At 42.6% G+C, this 15,292-nt stretch overlaps 1 protein-coding gene across 3 annotated transcripts in view; it reads right to left on the reverse strand.

Annotated features, from left to right (window-relative positions):
- Positions 1 to 5,891: 5,891 nt before the first annotated feature.
- Positions 5,892 to 15,292, reverse strand: part of ABCB1 (ATP binding cassette subfamily B member 1) — a 100,615-nt gene continuing 91,214 nt past the window's right edge. For 2 of the 3 annotated variants that reach the window (XM_019809991.2, XM_019809995.2), the window contains 3 exons: positions 10,661 to 10,867; positions 7,287 to 7,433; positions 5,892 to 6,476 (listed from right to left, as the gene is read on the reverse strand). In XM_019809991.2, coding sequence (XP_019665550.2) covers positions 6,273 to 6,476; positions 7,287 to 7,433; positions 10,661 to 10,867 — 558 coding nt within the window. In that variant the 3' untranslated portion in view covers positions 5,892 to 6,272. The remainder of the gene's footprint in view (positions 6,477 to 7,286; positions 7,434 to 10,660; positions 10,868 to 15,292) is intronic. The other variant, XM_034667264.1, reaches the window with a different exon arrangement.

The raw sequence follows: 15,292 nt of genomic DNA on the forward strand, positions 1-15,292 counted from the left end.
CCTTCTCAGCCTGCTGTCTCAAGCGTGCGGGTCCGCGGTCTGTCCGCTCCCCCTTGTAGGTGGCTACCGCTTCCCGGCGCCCTGACACGGCGGCTCCCTCCCCCTTCTGTTTAGCTTCCGATATCTGTGCGCGGTTTCACGGCTCCCCGCTTCGTACCTCGATACTCAGCGCTGGAGATGTTCATTTGTAGAGATCCAGATGTATCTTCCTGCGTCTCAGGCTGATTCCGTGGATATTCCTGCTGGGTCTGGTACCTATCCAGCTCAACTCAGGGGACCGGCTGAAAAAGGGGTCCCCTACTCCTCCGCCATCTTAACCTCCAAAAAAGACTGTAGTATATGTTTTTAAGATTTTATTTATTTTTTTGTCAGAAAGAGCAGGGGAGCACAAGCAGCGGGAGAGGCAGGCAGAAGGAGACACAGTCTCCCTGCTGAGCAAGGATCCTGATGTGGAACTCGATCTCAGGACTCCGGGATCATGACTTAAGCTGAAGGCAGACACTTAACTGACTGAGCCACCCAGTCATACCTGTCTTGCAGTATTCTTATCTGGCTTTGGTATCAGGGCAATGCTGGCCTGGTAAAATGAGTTTTGAAGTATTTCCTCCTCTTAAATTTTTTGGAAGAGTTTGAGAAGGAATAGTGCTAATTCTTCTTTAACATAGAATTCACCAGTGAAACCATCTGGTCCTGGGCTTTTCTTTGCTGGTTTTCAATTAGTGATTCAATCTCCTTATATATTGGTCTATTCAGATTTTCTATTTCCATAATTCAGTCTTGATAGGGTGTATGTTTCTAGGAATTTCTCCATTTATTCTAGGTTATCCAATCTGTTGGCATGTAATCTCTTCCTAGTAATCTCTCATAAACCTTTGTATTTCTGTGGTATCAGTTGTAGTGTCTCCTCTTTCATTTCTGATTTTATTGGAATCTTCTGTTTTTCTTAATCTGACTAAAGTTTTGTCATTTTTTTTATCTTCTCAAAAAAACAACTCTTAGTTTCATTGATCTTTTCTATTGTTTTTCTGGTCCCTATTTCATTTATTTCTGCTCTTTGTTGTTTCCTTCCTGTTGCTAACTTTGGGCTTAGCTTCTTCTCCTAGTTCCTTCAGGTATAAAATTGTGTTATTCTAGATCTTCCTTAATACTAGTATTTATATCCATAAATTTCTCTCTTAGAACTACCTTGGCTGCATCTCAGAGGTTTTGGTTTGTTGTGTTTCCATTTTCGTTTATTTGAAGATTTTTTTTTTTGGCTTCTTTCAAGATATTTTTTTATTTCCACTTTGATTTCTTCTTAATAGTTGTTGAGGAGCACGTTGTTTAATTTCCACATTATTGTGAATTTTCCAGCTTTCCTCCTGTTACTGATTTCAAGTTTCATATTATTGTAGTCAGAAGAGATACTTGGTGTGATTCCAATCTTCTTAAATTTGCAGTGACCTGTGACCTATCACATGACCTAGCCTGGAGAGTGTTCCATGCGTGCTTAAGAAGAATGTATATGCTATTGTTATTGGCTGGAATGATCTCTACATATCTGTTAACCTATTTGGTTTAAAGTATAGTCCAAGTCGAACATTTCTTCATTGATTTTCTGTCTGCTTGATCTATCCACTATTGAAAGTGGGGTCCTAAAGTCCTCTAGTATGTCTGACGTCTCCTACTATTATTGTATTGTTGTCTATTTCTCCCTTCAGATCTCTTAGTATTTTGCTTAATAAATTAGATGCTCTGTTGTTGGATGCATACATATTTATAATTATCATATCTTTTTAATGAACTGACCCCTTTATCATTATATAATGACCTTCTTTGCTTTTGTTACCATTTTTGGCTTAGAGTCCATTTTGTCTGATATACGGACAAGGTACCCCTTCTTTCTACTTGCGTGGAATATCTTTTTCTATCCCTTCACTTTTAGTCTATGTGTATCCTTAAAGCTGAAGTGAGTCTCTCTTTTTTTTTAAGATTTTATTTATTTATTTGACAGAGATAGAGACAGCCAGTGAGAGAGGGAACACAAGCAGGGGGAGTGGGAGAGGAAGAAGCAGGCTCCCAGCGGAGGAGCCTGATGTGGGGCTCGATCCCATAATGCCGGGATCACGCCCTGAGCTGAAGGAAGACGCTTAACTGCTGTGCCACCCAGGCGCCCCTGAAGTGAGTCTCTTATTAGGCAGCATACAGTTTGGTCTTGATTTGTTATCCGTCCAGCCACTCTATTCTTTTTGATTAAAAATTCAATCAATTTACACTAAGTGATTATTGATAGAGAGGACCTACAATGCTATCTTATTGTTTCTGGCTCTTTTTTATCGTTTCCTTGTTTTTTTTTTCTTCCTTTCTTGCTGCCTTCCTGTGTGAATTGATGATTTTCCATAGTGGTAGGTTTTGAATCCCTTCTTTTTATCTTTTGTGAATTTACTGTAGGTTTTTGCCTTATGGTTACCATGAGGCTAACATAAAACATCTTACAGGTATAATAGTGTATTTTACAAAACATACAGAAACTAACATACAAAAACACTAGCTTTTTACTCCCCTTTTTATGATTTTGGTGTCACCAATTACCTCTTTTATATTCTGTACTCATTAACAAATTATTATAGCTATGTAGTTATTTTTAACACTATTGTCCTTTAACCTTTATATTAGTGTTAAGCAATTAACACACCACCATATTATAATAACATATTATGTGTTATGTATTTGACCACGTAGTTATCCCAGTATTCGTTTATTTTTATATGTTCTCATGTTACTAATTAGTATCACTTTATTTCAGCTTGAAAAACTCCTTTCAGCATTTTTTATGAGGAATTCTAGTGGTGATGAATTCCCACAGCTTTTGTTTGTCTGGGAAAAATCTCTCTCCTACTTTTCTGAAGAATTTTGCCAGACAGTGTATTCTTGGTTGGCAAGGATTTTTTTTCCCCACACTTGGAACATATCAGCCCATTCTCTCCTGGCCTACAAGGTTCCTGCTGAGAAACCCAATGATAGCATATAGGAGCCCCTTATAAGCTTTGTGACCCATAAGCTTTACGAACTTGAATACCCAATTTCTTCCCAGGCCTGGGATGTTCTCAGCCATTACTTCTTTAAATACGTTTTCTACCCCCTCTCCTTCTGGAACTCCAATAATTCAGAAACTGGTTCTTTTGATGGTATTCCATGGATCACATAGGCTTTCCCCACTCTTTTCCATTATTTTCCATTCTTTTTTCATTGTTCTCCTCTGACTGGATTATCTCAAAGCTATTGTCATCTGTCTCACAAACTCTTTGTTCTGACTGATCTATTCTTCTGCTAATGATCTCTACTACATTTTTCATTTCATTCATTGTATCTTCAGGTCCAGAATTTCTGTTCATTTCTTTTTTTCAATTTTCTCTTTGTTAAACTTCTCATTTATTCTCATGTATTTTTTTCCTGGTTTTGCTGAATTCTCTTTCCATGTTATCTTGAAGTTCATCTAGTTTCCTTAAAACAGCTATTTTGAATTCTTTTCCAGATAAATCACAGAGCTCCATATTGTGAAGTCAGTTACTGGAAAATTACTGGGATCCATTGATGGTGCCATACTTCCTTGATTTTTTTCATGTTCTGTGAAGTTTTGCATTCCTGTCTGCCCCTGTGAAGTAGCAGTTACCTCCAGTTTTTATTCAATGGTTTCAGGAGAGAAATATCTTCCATCAGCTCTGCTGGTAACTTGAAGGTTTCATCAGACCCTCTGTGAATACAGCTGATCCCCACTTCTTGCTCCCTTTATTGACAGAGTTCTTAAGCTTATGTGCCTTCTCTTGACTCCACACCAGGCTATGTAGAATGACTCCCTTCCTTTTGTTTTACCAAAGGTAGCAGTAAAATTCAAGTTTGTGGCCCTTCCTTGGCCCACAGACTCGGGCCTGCTGTCTGTGTGTGCTCACTAGCTGTCTGCCAAGTCTCATTCTTGCCACCATCTTTGGGAACTAGTACAAAGAACCAGCCACAAGACTGGCCAGGGGCTATGTGTGTGTGTGTGTGTGTGTGTGTGTGTGTGTGTGTGTGTGTGAAGAACACTGAGCATTGGGGTACTCCAAGGGCCAGTTGGCAGGATCTGCAGGCAAGGTGGTCCCTGTGGCTTGCAGCTCAGTTTCTTGATAGAGTTCATGACACAGTTGGTAGAATCCATATCTCTTCAATGCCCTCTGAGAGTCCTATCTGCTGCTTTCCCAGTTTCTTCCCCCCCCCCATCCTGAAGTCATGCAAGTTAAGATTCAGTACTCTGGATGAGGAAAATAAATCTCTTTGGCAGCATTCTGCACAGCCGGGAAGCCAGGTATTCATTCATGCTTTTACCTCCCTCCACAAGAGAAGTTAGGGGCTAAGAGCTCTCTTGGCCCCCAAGCTGTTTCCTTGGGAGAGAAGTTGTACACATCAAGTCAAGCTGTTCCTCTTTCCCCCTCCAATGCATTCAAACTAGCATTTTTTTTGCTCATTTATTCATTTATTTATTTATTTATTTATTTATTTATTTATTGCTGGAACTTCTCCTCTGGACTCCTGGACTTCTACAAAGGTTCTCTCATCCATGGGTGATGGTCTAACACAGTGTTTTCTAGGACTAGGGCTGAGAGGGCCTGGAGCCAGTTCACAGGCCACTGCAGGGTCCATAGCCAGGACCAAGGTCTGGATGCCTATTACCCAACACACAGGGTGTGACTTTTCTCAGGACCCTTGGCTTATGGTGCTGGATCCCACAGCTCCCACAGAGGCACTTCTGTCTGTTGATGGATGAGAAATTGCTGTTGTTGAGGGGGAACGACAAAAACAAGGGACATCTTATTTCACTATGAGGCTGCTATTACTCTTCCAGGGTATTTTCTTTTAATTTACATTTCTTTCATTTCAGAGATTGTGCACTCCTTTTTTTTCTCTAATGTATTTCTTCTTTGGGAATTATCCGATCATTCTTTTGCCCATTTTTCTTTGGAGGTGATAGCATTTTTTTTCCTTTTAAAATTCTTTAGATAATAAGGATATCAATTGTTTACAATAAATATTGCAAATACTACTCCCAGCTTGTGTCTTTCAATCTTGTTTGTAGTGTTTTTTTTCTTTCTTTTGTAGTCAGAGTATCATTCTTCGTGGTGTTTTCTTTTTTCATTATGCTTGCGTATGTCTCTGCCACCAGAAGTATCAGCTTTGGAAGAGAACAATTACTGGGAAAAGTGATTCATTGTCAAAACAGAAAAAGAGTTTTATATTTTTTAAAGTGCAGAAATATTAAAATCCTGTAAGAACCCTTTATAAGAGCAAGGCAAAATATTTGAACGTCAGATTATACACTTCACAACTGCACATCCTGTGCCCCACCCACCCCAGCCCCTAGAATTCTGTACTGATGTGTGTGGTTGGTGTGAGAGCTATCATAATGTAAAAACACAAGAACCAGCAGGATCACATCCACAAAGAATGAAGACTGGTGGTTCCATAGGACCCACTGTGAAAAGACATGTACCATGGGAATTATTTATACTATTTAACCCTTCTCACAAAAATTAATGGAAGTTTTTAAAGAAGACTTTCTTTTTTTCAAATGCAGAAATAATCTTTAATATTCCAAATGGGAGATGATGTGCGTACAAGCATTTTAGACAAGATGACTGTGGTCATATAAAAGTTTAATTATAGCACTTTATGCAAACATTCAGTACTTTTTGCCTCTCCTATAATCTTTCAGCAAGGCAGTAAGTTACAAATAAGAAAATATAAACAAAAACTATACAATTTTAATTTTATTTTATTTTTTTTAAAGATTTTATTTATTTTTTCGACAGAGATAGAGACAGCCAGCGAGAGAGGGAACACAAGCAGGGGGAGTGGGAGGAAGAAGCAGGCTCATAGTGGAAGAGCCTGATGTGGGGCTCAATCCCATAACGCCGGGATCACACCCTGAGCCGAAGGCAGACGCTTAACCGCTGTGCCACCCAGGCGCCCCAAAACTATACAATTTTATTAACAAAATCTACTTTGAATTATTCTGTAAGTTTTATAATGCAGTTAACACCAGCATTTTATTCCATTTGATATTGTTTCTTTTGGTTCCTTTAATTATAAAATCTGAAGACTCTGAACGTGGTGGAATAATCTTTGGTTGAGGCAGGAAATGTTAAACAGGTAATTCTACAGGGTTTTTCCAGTAAGCGCTCACTTTTTAATTTTTATTAAATGCCATGTTTTAACACAAATATTAGAAAATATTTAACAGCTCCTATGGTCATGGTTCACTAGCGCTTTGCTCCAGCCTGGACACTGACCATGGAAAAATAGATGCCTTTCTGAGCCAGCAGCTGTTGATGGGTGCCATGCTCCTTGACCTTGCCATTCTGAAACACCACTATGAAGTCTGCGTTCTGGATGGTGGACAGGCGGTGAGCAGCCACGATGCAGGTGCGGCCCTCTCTGGCCTTGTCCAGGGCTTCTTGGACAACCTGATCAATAACCACATAAATTAATTCTGATAAAAACAGTCCTCTCCTTTCCTCCTCCATAATAAGGCTCACAAGCTTCCAACAATGGGTCCTTCTTTAATGACGGTATCAGTGAAATAGCACAGAATTGACCAAGCGAGGAATTTGTTGTATTGGAAGATAAGGGAATCCTAGTCTGGATTAGTTCTGAGGCAGGAGTTATTTTTTCTTGAAGTTACAGCAATAAATACAGTCTGTGCAATCACTGGAAGGCATTTACTGGTGTGCTCACCCACACGGCATCCTTCGGGGCTGCCCCCAGTCCAGCTCTGTAGCAAATCCAGGGAGACTGAGCACAGGCTGAACACAGCCGCCTTGAATTTTGGTATTTTAGTAAAAATAGGGGATATCTCAGAATTAATTTGTCTTTCAGATACCTGAATAGTCAACTTTTTCTCAAACTGAGAATGATTACTAATATTTGTCTTAAGGTAGAGTCAGCTTTTATAGTGTATGAACCTCCCACTTCTTTATGTAGTTGCTGAGGACATGCCACTGGTAGAAATGGGGCAGTGGCCTCCTGAACACAGCGTCTTTGGTCTATACAAACTGATCCGGGCTGTTTTTTGGAGCCTGAGTGCTCCAAGACTAATTTCCCCTATTTTGTCTTAGATCTCTTGAATAACCGCTACAGAAAGTGACCACATTCTGCGGAAAGCTGACGTAAGTAACAATCAACAAATCTGGGCTGAATTTTGTTCTCTACCGTGGAAGACAGAAGCATTTAAGGACAACCAATTCAAGGGTGATGAATCCAATTTAAATTCTTACCTTTTCACTCTCTGTATCCAGAGCTGATGTAGCTTCATCCAAAAGCAAAATATGAGGCTGTCGAACAAGGGCGCGAGCTATGGCAATGCGCTGCTTCTGGCCCCCAGAGAGCTGGGTTCCTTTGTCTCCTACTCTGGTGTTATATTTCTGTGAATAGGGTTTTGTTATTATGAAACACAAAACTGATATTCCTAAAAAAGAGTTTGCTCACAGAAAATAGGATGACCACTTCCATAAACACACAAAAAAAGTCTTGGTTCAGAAGCTAAGAATGGTCTCATAGAGGATTAAATATCAAAAATGTAGCTCTAGATGTCAGGTTTGACATCTCTTCTTGAAAATAGACATGGGGGGGGTGCTCAGTCCGTTAAGCATCTGCCTTCAGCTTAGGTCATGATCCCAGGGCCCTCAGGTAGAGCCCCATGTCGGGCTCCCTGCTCAGTGGGGAGTCTGCTTGTCCCTTTCCCTCTGCCTCTGCTCCTGCTTGTGCTCTCACATACACCCCCCCCCATTCTATCTTAAATCAATAAAAATCTTTAAAAAAAATTTTTTTTAAAGAAAACAGATTTGGGTCTGAGAGGCTATGTTTTAGTGTAACAAGTCAATATCTTTATGAGGAAGAATACCATTACAATGTTAGTCTCTTTCAGTCTTCTGGTTTCATTATATTTGGGACAAAGTTTGGTTTGAGGAAGGAAATGTGACTTATACGGTCTATGTAATAAATGAAGCTTAGTTTACTTATAACCAGCAGGTGGTGCTCTCTGCATTAAAGTCAGGAAGGGAGACTTTTTTGGGGGGGGATTCTAGGGAGCCTTCTGGTATCTCTAACACTTCAAAAATTTTAATGGATGCCAAGGAATTCCATCTTGATATCTAACTTTAAAAGCTAAAATCTTCTTTTTAATTTTTTGATTTTAGAGTTCTCCCAAAGTTCCTCTCATATTGAATCCCACAGTAGGTAACTGTCATTAACTACTCAATAGGATGATAGAGACAAGAGTTAAAAGGCTATGTAGGGGAGAGCAGGAACAAGATGTGACAGCATGTGTAACCTAGAAAACAAAACTATCATAATTTTCAGCCCCTTGCCAGGCTGGAACTTTAGTCAAACCATGGGCTCTGATTCTGACAACCAGAGTTTCACTTAAAAATTCATGTTCTATATAGGAGCCTATCTTTATTGGCTCTCTCTTGTCTCCCTAGTTTAATGGCACTCAGACTGAGATCTCCACTGAGGACCCCAGGGGAGGTCCACCCCAGGCTGCTGGTGCCTCAGGAGGCAGGAGCACTGTGTGTTCCATGGGAGGGCAGGGGTTCCCAGGATGCACTGAGACCATATGATCCTGATGCAGCAGGTAAAGGCAGGGCTGTGACCCTGAAGGAGGTCAGTAACCAGACTAGCCTCCTGCAGGGTGAGCAAAATCCTAGTAGGAATTGCTCAGGTAAAGAAGTGGGTCCTTGGGCAGAAAACAGGGCTCAAGACCAGGAGCCCAGAAAGGCTGGGTCCCTGTGACAGACAAATGAATGCCAGAGGGGCAAGGTATGTTTAATAAGCTAGTAATATGTACTCTCTGTGTTTGTCTTTGATAACCCCTAGCCCAGTGGTGCTCAAACTGTAGCCCAGTATCTGGGCTATTAAAACAGATTGCTAGACTCTACCTTCAACATTTTTCATCCAGCAGGTTCTAATGGGATGGTTCATGCCCATACTTTGAGATCATTAGTTAAGGGAATTGAAGCTGTAGCTTTCAAGTTTTCTAGCCTTGGGAAAGACTGATTATCCACAGCTGGGCAAGAAAGTTCAATGGAGGGGAGAGGGACAATTCCTCCTCCTGGGGTCTATGATGTGGTGGCAGCAGTTATCGGAACAAGAGTCTCAAGGAAAGGAAGTTTGGGAAAGGGTTGGGGCCAGCTGGTATTGCCATCCTTCCACATAAGGAAACTGCTCTTTCCCTGTTGGTTAGAGGCTACTGAGCTTTATTTTTGAGGGGTGCTCCCTTATTATAAAAAAACTAACCAGTGATAATGGGAGGAGGTATAGACAAGCCAGGTCCAGGTGACTTCAAAATGCAGTATCTAAGGGGCTTAAGAGAGGGCAAGAGGTTCCTTTTATCTAAATTCCCAGGAAGAATTCGGAGGGCATCCATGGACAACAGCTCAGGGAGCCCCAAAGAAGCTTTCAAGAATCAGTCTTATTAGCAGAGCTTGGGGGCCATGAAATGTGCAATGATGAGAGATTATATAATACCACAGTCGCTCCAAGGGCTCCGTTCTATTCAAGGAGAGCCTTCTTTCGAACATGGGTTCAGTTCCCCGGCTGGGCCCAACTCCAGCTCCCTTATTATAAAAAAAACTAACCAGTGATAATGGGAGGAGGTATAGACAAGCCAGGTCCAGGTGACTTCAAAATGCAGTATCTAAGGGGCTTAAGAGAGGGCAAGAGGTTCCTTTTATCTAAATTCCCAGGAAGAATTCGGAGGGCATCCATGGACAACAGCTCAGGGAGCCCCAAAGAAGCTTTCAAGAATCAGTCTTATTAGCAGAGCTTGGGGGCCATGAAATGTGCAATGATGAGAGATTATATAATACCACAGTCGCTCCAAGGGCTCCGTTCTATTCAAGGAGAGCCTTCTTTCGAACATGGGTTCAGTTCCCCGGCTGGGCCCAACTCCAGCTCCCTTATTATAAAAAAAACTAACCAGTGATAATGGGAGGAGGTATAGACAAGCCAGGTCCAGGTGACTTCAAAATGCAGTATCTAAGGGGCTTAAGAGAGGGCAAGAGGTTCCTTTTATCTAAATTCCCAGGAAGAATTCGGAGGGCATCCATGGACAACAGCTCAGGGAGCCCCAAAGAAGCTTTCAAGAATCAGTCTTATTAGCAGAGCTTGGGGGCCATGAAATGTGCAATGATGAGAGATTATATAATACCACAGTCACTCCAAGGGCTCCGTTCTATTCAAGGAGAGCCTTCTTTTGAACATGGGTTCAGTTCCCCGGCTGGGCCCAACTCCACAGAGGTAGATTTGCAGCTTGGGGGAGAGCAGCAAGGAAGCAGAAGGAAGGTTGGAAGAGAAATGGGGGTGAAGAGGCTGTGCCTGCTTCTGTGGGCGCTGTACTTAGGCTCAGAGGGAAAGGCTTCCTCCAAATACGCACTTTTCGTTCAGGCTTGCTCACAGAGAGAGCCAGTCCGGTGATCAGGCAAACACAGTATCAAATGGGGACAGGAAGTGTGGCAAGATGTTGTATACAGGTGTGTATTTTGGTTGTTCACTTCTCTTCACCTTTGGAAACCCAGCCCTTTAGAAATCAAAGTGCGGGCCAGGGAGGCTGCCACAAGCTCTTGGGCTTCTAATTTAGAGAAAGACTTACATCAGGGAGTGTCTCGATGAAGGGGTGTATGTTGGCCTCTTTGGCCGCCCACACGATCTCTTCCTGTGACACGACCCGGCTGTTGTCTCCGTAAGCAATGTTCTCAGCAATGCTGCAGTCGAACAGGATGGGCTCCTGGGACACAATGCCCAGGTGTGCTCGGAGCCATTGGACATTCAGGTGCTTTATCTCTACGCCATCAATTAGCTGCAAACGAGAGTTCATAGGTAAGTTCAGGACCAGGTCATTTTTAATTTAGCAAAATCAGTATCGTTATTTCATACGCTAATATTGCCAAGTAACCATAGGGCAACATTTTTGTTGTTGTTTGTTGAGTTTGGATTGTCAAAGTTAACTGAACAAGGTCATAGGTGTATGCTCTGATGAACTGTCACACTCCTTCTGTTTTAACCCTGGTTTCTGATACATGCATTGAGGAAAGGGCCAGGAGCTAGAAGAAGAAAATGGTCCCCTAGAGCCTGCAGAAGGAACACAGCCCTGGTGACACTTTGATGTTAGCCTGGTGAAATCCATTCTAGCCATCTGACTCCCAGAATTTGTAAGATAATAAGTTTGTGCTGTTTTATACCACAAAATTTGCCGGCGTCCTTATTCTTACATATCAGTTTTTAGCAAGAAAAGTAGCTGAGATTAGGCTGGAAATCAGTTAACTACTGCGAGCACATAACAGGTTTGCAGGTCAGGTTTCCAAGAATCAGGTTTTGGAAGAATGGGATGCAGCAGTTAAATGGAAAAGAAGTAAGTGTGGGAAGGTGGCTGCTGTATCTCTAAGTAGTTGTTGAGCTTGGGAAAATGAATTAATTTCTTGACAGTTTCTTTGTGGGTAAAATGGGAATTATGATAATAATTCCTAAACTCATAGAACTGAGGACTGCATGAGATCATGTCTAGACCGCACTCAGCACAGTGCTGGGCACTGGGTATGTGCTCCAAGACTGTCAGAGATTGGTAACTGTATCACTGTAATGGAAACTGCAGGCTGGGTGGACAAAATGATGGACAGACATCTACAATGTTGGGCCAAAGGAGTAGGGGGGAGAAGCTGCCTCTTCTCTAGTGACCTGGCTCCCTGGGTTACCCCGGAGGAGCCTGGGGAGTGTTCCTTCCAGCCTTGCTTTGATGCACACGTCTGCCCAAAAGATCTACGTCGCAAGAGAACTCTGGTATTCAAGTGAGAGAGCTATTCATCCCCTCTGAAGAAGCAAGTGACTCAGCATCAGGCTTTTCCCATAGTGCTGGTGAGTGTCTACTGTGCTGTATATACTCGCTGGATCCCATGTGCCTGGCTGGGTGCCCCTGGGAGACAGCTGGCCAGGGGTAAGGTACAATCTTTGCTGCAGGAACATGGCTTCTGTTTGTGAAGTTGGCAAGTACAGGGATAGGAAACACAGTCATGACCTTATTAGTACCAAGCCCAGTTGCCATGGAGACTATTTCAGCATCTATATTCTAGGCTTCCCTACAGTGTTCAGTGAAGGTGGGAAGTAGAGGGTGGAGAGAGGCAGTAAAAACCACACAAGAATGTGGCAAAACAGCAGATCTTGTGAGATGGAACACTGTACTTGAGAAACGGAAATTTCAGGAAAGGAGTAGCTTAATTTTCTCCAAGCTTATGCTCCTGGGAGGAAAACAGACACTGCCTAGCTAATATAATTAGACAAATTTGAATGATCCCATCAAGTTTTAATGAGTTTCTCCATCACGCTGAATACAGTAATACTCTTGGCTCTCCTCATCCCCACATGATACACCGGAATTGCAAATACTTTAAGCCTGGGTTAGCTGAAGCATCCTTTCTGTAGAGAAAACATGCTTAGAAACCCAAATGTAAGAGACCAGTGCAGCAGTTCTCTGGCTGAGGCATGGGTGATGGCCTGAGGGAAGACCAGGGAACTTTGGGAAATCAGCAAACACTGTTCAAAAGATACTGGCCTAAATACAGCTTAACCAAGAAAGTAAACACCTTGGTAATAATAAGGTAAAACCACGTTAAGTGACTACTTATCTCTGTTCTAGATTGTTAAATACACTGCTGTCTTCCTTAGCACAATCAAATGTTAAATACGTATTATTCTCCTATATGTATTTACTCTGAAATCATGATTACAGATAAATTATTGAGCACTGACTATATTATAGGTCAGGTGATAAGCATGTCTCATGCATTCTCTTGTTTAATCTTCACAACAACCCTAGTGAGGTAGGTGGGTTTCGGTTGTTTTTGTTTTTTGTTTTAGATTTATTTATTTATTTTAGAAAGACAGAGAGTGTGTGTGGTGAGTGGGGGGGAAGGGGCAGAGGGAGAGAAACCCAAGCAGACTCTGTGCTGAGTAACCCCGGGGCTTAATCTCATGACCCATGAGATACTGACCTGAGCCGAAACCAAGGAGGGCAGGTGTGGTTTTAATCTCCATTTTACAGATTAAAAAAAAATGAGCAAAATTAAGTAATTTGCACAAGATCACACAGTAATTCGGGGAGGTAGGACTGAATTTATACACTATAGGTTGGGTTTTGGTAACACAAATACCTTAGAATTAAAAGCTACTCTCTGGGGCGCCTGGGTGGCACAGCGGTTAAGCATCTGCCTTCGGCTCAGGGCGTGATCCCAGCGTTATGGGATCGAGCCCCACATCAGGCTCCTCCACTATGAGCCTGCTTCTTCCTCTCCCACTCCCCCTGCTTGTGTTCCCTCTCTCGCTGGCTGTCTCTATCTCTGTCAAACAAATAAATAAAATCTTTAAAATAAATAAATAAATAAATAAATAAAAGCTACTCTCTGTCCTCCCCTCATAGAGGAATGCCCCGTGTTAGCTCAGGTGCCCACTGGGTAATACCCGGACTATGACAACAGGCTTCTGACGATGGTGCGTGTGATAGACCGGAGAGGGGAGACAGGAAATGGGGAAGACTCAGACCAGAGGCGGTTTAACGGTGAAGGTAATGACATTTGGCTTCCAGGGTCCTGAGCTGCAGGTCACTGCAGGCCGCTGAGCTGTGTTTTGCAGGGGAGGGAGGCCAGGCTGCAGCCAGGAAGCTCATCCAGGTGAGTATTCATGTTAGCAGCCTCAAGTGGAAAGGGAGCTGAGGGGTGCCTGGGTGGCTCAGTCAGTTAAGCGTCTGCCTTCAGCTCAGGTCATGATCCTGGGTCCTGGGATGGAGCCCCCAGTCGGGGCGGGGGGGGTCCCTGCTCAGCAGGAGTCTCCTTCTCCCTCTCCCCCTGCTCGTGTTCTCTCTTGTGCACTATCTCTCTCTCACTCAAATAAATGAGAAAAGGGACCCCAATCTTTATTTTTTTTTTTTTAAAGATTTTTATTTATTTATTCGACAGAGATAGAGACAGCCAGCGAGAGAGGGAACACAAGCAGGGGGAGTGGGAGAGGAAGAAGCAGGCTCATAGCAGAAGAGCCTGATGTGGGGCTCGATCCCAGAACGCTGGGATCACGCCCTGAGCCGAAGGCAGACGCTTAACCGCTGTGCCACCCAGGCGCCCCGGGACCCCAATCTTTAAAGTTTCAATATTTTGTTATGATTTGCTTTATTAAAAGTAAATATTCACTTTTGTACCTAATTTTGCATTCATACTTTTGTATTTTTTTAAGTGGAGTCCCTAAAAATGTATAACCGGCAGGCCCCACAAAAGTTGGAATGCCCCCTCTGTACAACTCAGTAGCTTCATTTTTCAAGACTCTGTACAATTTAACCTACACCTTTCAAATGTATCAGCTCAGGGGGTCTCAAACAATGGCTGGCATCAGAATCATCTGGGAAAATTGCAAAATTAATAGGCCAGACCCTGAGGGACTCGAGTGAGCCAGGGTGGCTGCTCTTCAGTTGTTCCATAAGCCATTCTGATACACATCAGTGGGAGAACCACAGCACCGGTCATGATGTCTCAAAGTATCCTTCAAGGCCCACGGACGGTCATGAGGACTCCCCGACCTCACAGTCCCACCTTTCTTCAGTTCTCATGAGCGATCATGCTCAGATCCACACTCATTCTTACACGGTGATGAGAACTCATTACTCATCGCCTACTCACTGGGTTAAGGGCTACTAATTGATACTCATAAACAAAACTTGGCACATTTATTCGTGCCTCTTAAAGACACTTCCGCTAAGAATTCTGGCTGCTGCGACCACTTGGCAGTACTTCAAAGCCCTAGCACAAATGTACGGGAGCAGATAACAGCGTGCCTACAAAAGACAAGGACACGTTGTTTTCCTAGCGTTTTCAGTGTTGTCTTGAGATGGTTATTGCCTTGTGCATTCAGCATTCGTTTCCATATTCTTCTCTGTCTACCCTTCCATATATGAAGGGAGTGGAAGGCTAAAGACTATTTCCCAGACTCCCTTCCAGTTCTGGAAGCAACTGTGGTTTTCCCAGTGAGAGGCACTGTGCAAAATCTGGAAGGCACAGGCTGATTCTCTTTAGTAGCAGTGCTAAACTAACACACATGACTACGAATGCAGTGAGGAGGCCATGACTTTTTTTTTTTTCTTTTGGCTCTTCCTAAAGGGTTGTAATTTAAAAGTTTAAGAGTCACAGCTCTCATTAAATCTGCTATTTCAGCCAAAATAGGCTATATGGACATTGGGAGCAAATCAACT

This window comes from Ailuropoda melanoleuca, chromosome 1 (assembly GCF_002007445.2).
Source record: "Ailuropoda melanoleuca isolate Jingjing chromosome 1, ASM200744v2, whole genome shotgun sequence".
NCBI lineage: Eukaryota > Metazoa > Chordata > Mammalia > Carnivora > Ursidae > Ailuropoda > Ailuropoda melanoleuca.